Below are 6,835 nucleotides of genomic sequence, written 5' to 3' on the forward strand. Positions count from 1 at the left end.
TAAACGTGCTTAAAGGAGAATAAACATCTGGTCACCATCTCTCTTATTCTTTTTCAGTTCAACGGGAGCCAGGAAAAATCATTAGTTATTTCAAACAATCGTCTTTGTTTCTGGCACCATGATTGTAAAATTCTGTCCAACATTCAAATTGTTAGATTTTTTTAAATGTGTATCCCTCTGCTGCAGGCCTTTTTTAAATAACTATTATTAGTGTTAATGGAGCGCTGTAACAGGATACTACATGCATACTAAAGTGCGTACATAGTGTAAACACAAAGCCTGATTTTTTTTGTTCTGATTTGGAGCTATACAAATTGATTGGCTAAAATAAATCTCTTGGATGAAGCACTTTTGAAAAATGTGTCCATACTATTTTGTTGGATGCAAACTTCTTTACTTTTTTGTAGGGAGGGGTTTAATTGACCCTATTGCTGGTTAATTTTCTTTTTAAATGGTAGAATGGTCAGTGTTAACAAAAAAAAAAGTACCACCAAAATGTGTATGATAAAGGGAGTCTACAAAGGCAGAAGTAAAACTGGACATTTCCTTTAATCTCCACATTTACTTGAAAAAAAGAAAAAAGGTTCTCTTTTCATTACACAGACAAATACTTCAACAGAAATATGGCACATTGTCAGCAGGAATCACAGGCCAGACACACTTTTAATAACAGTCACACCTTCTCACACACACACACACACACATCACACAGGTGCTCAGTGAGTAATGAGACACGCATGTTCTCCAGTCAGTGTGGTTTTAGACTGTCCATAGAAAAGCTGTCAGTACCACAGACTGCAACACTGTAAACGCTGATCGGGGCAGGGAAATGTCTCAAGGAGGACTCTGGTGGAGGTGGAGGTCAGGTTAGCTTCTCTTTCTGCTTGATTTGAAGCTTTTGTGTTAGTCTCTGGATCTCTGGAAGGGGTGAGCAGGTTTGGGCTGGCAGGGCTTGGTGAGGTCATGGCGGGCAGTGATGGGTGGGGGGGGAATCCAGAGGCTTCTTGTGTTTCACATCCCCATACGGATACTCTGAATGATCTGAAATATGGCTAAGAGAAAACAACCATCACAGATTTTGTGTTTTGGGAATCACATTTGCATTTTAATTGCATCATATATTAATATGCAGTCTTGATAATTTTATATATGAACATGGAGGGTGAGCCATGCATGATTCATCATCTATGTTTAATGAATGCTTCTAATGTTTCAGCAGGCAAGTATTTACATTTAAATTTAGCACACATTACAAATTGCATTGCCCATCTTTCCCTCCAAACTGAGAGTATTACAAATATTTTATAAAGAAAGCAAAATAAAAGTCAGCAAACTGTACAATCATCCTCCACAACATTAGCTGCAACATCTTAAAGCAATACATCCTGTAGAACATGATCATCAACAATTATTGTGTAAGTGACTTCTTATTATCCTATTCAGAGTTAAAAGCATCACATAGTCTTCAAAAGTGCATACCTGATCCACACACAACAAATACAAAGAGGGCAAGTAGCCAGGGTCCCACGGGATACTTCTCCTCTTGTGGTCGCTAGGGAAACACACACACACAAACACACACACACATACAGATTTATTTAGTATTGCTGAATGACAAGAAGTAGGGAAGATGCTGCAGAGTAACTGTAAAACTATGTGGGTGTGTATAGAATTACAAAATCCTTCTTGAGATGTTGTTGATCTTACTTTTGTCTCTGTCACTCTTTTTCCTTTCACATGCTTGCACAGGTAATTGTGTCGTGGAGAACTAACTTTGTTTTTTTCAGATGACATATTCTGCTGAGTAAATTGGGTTTTTTTCTTCAGTTGTGGTTCTCATGAAAAAGATGAGTGAAACAGTCCTCATGAGTCTCTACAGATTTAGAGAGAACCAATCAGCGGCATCAGATGAGTTCATCTGTTTGGACATGAGACCTAACTGTCAGCTGCTCCTTTGAGATGCTGCTGCAGTTAGAAGGTCTTAATTATGCTGGAGAAAGTGATTGTTTTCTTTATAAAATAGCATGTGCATGTTAGTCCTGTTACAGAAAATCAAAACAGTCTCAACATTTGGCCTTTGACCTACTGTTTCAATACCATTAAATGGCAGGGGAACAGGAGGACTTTGAAAGGTACTACAAACTCTCCTGAGGATACCTGACATAATGTACATACATAGTGTAATCCAAAGAGTAATTTACACTTGAGTTGATTCAAAATTATTTGTAATCTTCCTATTTAGCTGCTCATTAATTCTGATTAAAAAGGCATCACAACTGCTGCTGCATGCCAATGTGTTTGTGGGCCAATGACATTTGTCTGTGAGAAGTTTTTAGCTTGTTATAAAACAGACAAAAGAAGACTGGTTCTTTCATTTGCCTTCAACTGCAAACCAAACCATGCAAGATTGACTATTTATTTGTACGTATAGTTATTTATAACGCTATTAAAGCTGACACTGGGTTATCGTCAGACAATACAATTTAAAAAATATACTGACGAAACAGGTCATTATCAGCAAAGAGGTGAGAACTATTGCTTTGTCCACAGGTGACATTAAGCGAAATTTTCTCACTGTAGCTTTGATTCAACCTCAGTAAATGATCTCTGTACAACCATAAAATAACACTTGTTTAATTCATAAAAAATACAGTTTATTTTTATTATTAAACACAGTATCATCATTTGTACAACATGCTGTTCAATCAACAGTTTTGTTTCTTATCTATGAGTCTTTAAAACCCATTTTTTCCGATGAACTCTTGAGTTCATAAGTTGCATGGTTTGGTCATTGGTCAGAATTTTAAAGGGACATGCTGTAATTATAGTCTAAATGAACTGAATGGGAGAAAACAAATAAAGTGCATAGTGCTTTATAGTCACTGGACAGACAAACATGTAGCCCAAAGTAAACCTCACCTCTGAGTAAGAGAGGTCTTCATTCGTGACAGGGGAACAGGAGGACTATTTATATATATTTCAAAAGGTATGAGTGAATGTTTTGTACTGTGCCAGGATATTATTATGGACATTTAAGAGAACATACAGTGAAATGTGAAAGTGCACGAACAAAAGATTCAGGAGGAATATGGTTCATCTTAGAGAAATAAATTAGAACATTTTCGAGCCTCTGATTGTTTCACACAATCTTTCAAGGCCAACATTTACTGCCGCCGCTACTCCAAAGTAACGCAAAGTTACATTGAGGACGGCAGTAACGAGCATGTTGAATAAATGAAACGTTAATGAGCCAGATCCTCTTGGTGGGTCACAGTGAATAGATCAGAGTAGAAACACGGAGCTGTGAAGGTTTTACTGATCGATGATAAAGAAAGACCAAGGTTTAACAGCCGGCCGGCATCATCTGCCTCAGCATGCTGCTGTGATCAGATCGGAGTGAACGTCACCTATCTTGGATCATGTCATGCTGGCATCTCGCTGTCAGTTCACGGCTCACCAGCGTCTTTGCTACGTTTCCTCTCTGCGTGATGTTCTTGCTGTGTTTCTCGTTTGCCATGCGGATCCTCTGCTTAGCCACCATCTTCCGGAGCGCTTTGAAACAACCCGGGTTAAATGAGTCTATTTTGCCTGTAATTTTTTTTTTTTTTTGAAGGAAGAGGCTTTCAGCAGCACCCCCGCATCAAGCTCCAAGACCCCCTGACACGATTAAACTCGGAAACTTGTTAACTCTTCTTTCAAAATATGAGCATGGCATTTTATTGGCTCAATGAAGCATTTCAAGAGGAGGTACGGGAATGCAGCCTGTCTTTTTACAAAAGGAAGGATTTGGTTTAGTATTTGACACATTTTAATTTCGTGCTTTCAATCTCTTTTTGGATTATAAAAGTAGAATTTATCAAATCAAACATTTATTTTGAAGATAATCACAGGAACTAACACGTCTACTTCTAGTTTCCTTGACAGAGCTCCTCACCGTTAGATGCAGACAGACATTACTGATAGGCAATGTGTTTTCCCTGATTACAAGGAAAGCATGACAACAATATTAAATTACTATAAAGCATTTTGATATTTTGACAGAAAACAGAACTTTTGTATAAAATATTTTATAAAAAGGTTGAAAATGTGTGTTTTTATGATGCCCAAGAACAGACTATAAGTAATAAGGTATTAATGGGTAGATAAGGATGATTTGATAGAGTCTTAAAACAAATCCATAGTATTATACAAATGAATTGTTCAAATTAGGTACCTTATGTAAATTCTAAATTATCCAATCACTGCACCTCCAAATTATACTGTAGTGCGTAGGTTCTCATTCATCCAGGTCATGGTCAGTTCAAAGCTTGATCCAAAGGTGACTGGTTGCGAGAGTGATCCACAGAGGCTTGAATTTCTTGCTCTGTCCAGCAGATAGTTTAGAACAGAAGAAACCTTTTGGAGGAGAGATGAAACATCTTCAAGATCTGCAGCAGCTGCCAAGCTTTGAATTGTAATGGTAATGAATTCTAGTTTGTGCCTGTTTTTTTTTTATTCATGTTTTTTATTTATTTAACTTTGCATGGGGTTCTGAGGGAATAGACTTTAAATATTAATAGACACAGCCTGAGTGACATCATCCATCTGTTACAGCAGCAACTTTGTCAATGTAATGACAGGCCGAAAGCTGGAGCTGAGGCAGGTCTTCAGTCAGCCAGTGAAGTCAGATCTTTTTCAGACAACACTTATCCTTCATCAAATTAAAATATATGAGCTATCAAAAAAATTAATGGCCCGTACAGAAACATGAGCTCATAGATTTTTTTTTAGCAGGCTATGAACATGTTAAATTCTGCTATAAAAACTGCCATTTTTTTATGTGACTTCCGATGCTTCTGCAACCAGCATCAAGGGGACACTTGATCAACCGTACTTCTGCATGGCTTGATTTTTCAACACCTAAGGATGATTGATGCTTATGTCCGTCTCAAACGCAAAAGCTGTGGTCGCTTTGTACACTATGCAATTATTCTGCATTTCCTTTTATTTTGTATGGATAAGATAAGATTTGTGTGAGGGCGTTTTTATCAGTTTACATTTTGTTTGATGGACAATAAAAACTATGACATAGCCACAAACCAACTAATAACAGTCTATTTTTTTAACAAACACTATTTGCCCTTTTCTTTTAGAGAGACAGGACAGTGGCTAGCATCGCTCATAGAGAAGTACTATCATGAATTTCGCCAGCACTCAGTGGAATCGGTGAATGTTATAACTGATGGTGAGTTATTCCTCAGCTGCTCAAAGAGAAATGAGGGCAGAGAGTTAGAAGTATATAGCAGAGGTTGCTTAGCAACTGTATCAAAATTGTTTGGGGATAGAGGAGGGTGTCTATGGGGGCAGGGGGTCCCGATTAGGCAAACAAGGATAGGCCAAACATGTACAAATAGCTGTGTTGTGTGGAGTGGACCAACAAGTGTTATTATGTTGCTGTTATCACAGACGCAGTGGTCCTTTTATTTGTTGTTTCTGTTATAGAACAACGTTGATTGGTTGAACAACTGTCAAATTTCATATAACTTAGACCTACAACACCAGGAGTCAAAAAGGTTGGTGCACAAAGTTCAACATGAAATCCTTGTTTACCAAAAGTTTTTGTAACATCTCTATAAGACATCTTAATAGACATTTAGAGAGAAGTAAACAGAGGACCTGGTTAGAGCTGTGCAATCAAGCTATATATATTATATATATATATATATATATATATATATATATATAGAGAGAGAGAGAGAGAGAGAGAGAGAGAGAGAGAGAGAGAGAGACTAAACTGTAGAAAAAACACAAAATATTGTACTCACAATTCAGAGTGTCTTTTATTCCAATGTCTGAGTCATTCTCTGGTGCGAAGTCGTGAAGCTGTGAGACAATTAAAAAAGAGAATCTCAAAGGGGTTCATAGGGTCTAGCTTACTGTCATGATGATAGCTTTATTCAGAATTACCTGAAAAATACACGAATGATTCAAAGTGTGAGTGTAACATTGTTGATTGTGTTTGAATAATTTGCTTTTGATGCCAAATTATTCATTCAAAAAAATATAATTTTCTATTAGTAATACCTTTTTCTCAATTAAAAACAATGTATGGGTATTCTGTCATGGTTTGGTTTTGTGTGTGTTGTATTTCTGAGTTTTGGGTTCTGTTTTATTTATTCCCTAGTGTTGTTTTTCCGTGTTACTTTGTTTTTTTCTTGTCCTTCTATGTTGTCTTCAATATTGTTGCCTGTTTTGCTTTTGTGTTAATGTTTCTTAGTTCAGTCTGTAGTGTTTTCTCTTTTAAGTTGTAGTTCCGGTCTTCAGTGTTTCATGTTTTACTGTGTAGTTTTCAGTGTTTCCTGCCTCTCTGCGTTTCCCTCCTGTGATTGTCCTCACCTGACTCATTAGTCTCACCTGTGTTTGATTACCTGTCTATTTAGTTTCAGGGTTCCTGTCGGAAGTTGGACGTCTACGTTTCCCAATGACTTCTTCTCGTCCCTAACTGTGTTTTTTGGACGTTTTGGCTTTAGTTTTGAATAGTAGGTTTTCGTTTGTGTTTTTACATTTTTTATTTTAAATAAATAATTTTTGTTTCTGCACTTGGGTCCTCCTCCCTGTTTTTCTGCCCACAACCGTAACATATTCAAGAGGGGCTTTTAATATTGTTTGTATGTAGGGTTTCAGTTTTAGTTTATATTTGTTGATCAATAATGATTTTGTTTATTAAAGACTTTAATGCACTATAAAGTTCATAACTGATGTCCTGTGTTTGTGTTGCTTGTATAGTGAAGTTCTTTCAGCACTGCGGTTTACTTTTAATAACTCCTATAACTTATTTTCTTCAACTTCACTCAAA

At 36.9% G+C, this 6,835-nt stretch overlaps 1 protein-coding gene across 1 annotated transcript; it reads right to left on the minus strand.

Moving 5' to 3' along the window:
- Positions 1 to 516: 516 nt before the first annotated feature.
- On the minus strand, positions 517 to 3,974 carry serp2 (stress-associated endoplasmic reticulum protein family member 2). Its single transcript, XM_079358102.1, has 3 exons — positions 3,458 to 3,974; positions 1,480 to 1,552; positions 517 to 1,052 (listed from the first exon to the last, which is right to left on the minus strand). Exons 1-3 carry the CDS (start codon positions 3,539 to 3,541, stop codon positions 1,012 to 1,014), a joined length of 198 nt encoding a protein of 65 aa, XP_079214228.1. The 5' UTR covers positions 3,542 to 3,974; the 3' UTR covers positions 517 to 1,011.
- Positions 3,975 to 6,835: the final 2,861 nt, after the last annotated feature.

Source organism: Symphodus melops (assembly GCF_947650265.1).
Source record: "Symphodus melops genome assembly, chromosome: 12".
In the NCBI taxonomy this organism is placed as follows: domain Eukaryota; kingdom Metazoa; phylum Chordata; class Actinopteri; order Labriformes; family Labridae; genus Symphodus; species Symphodus melops.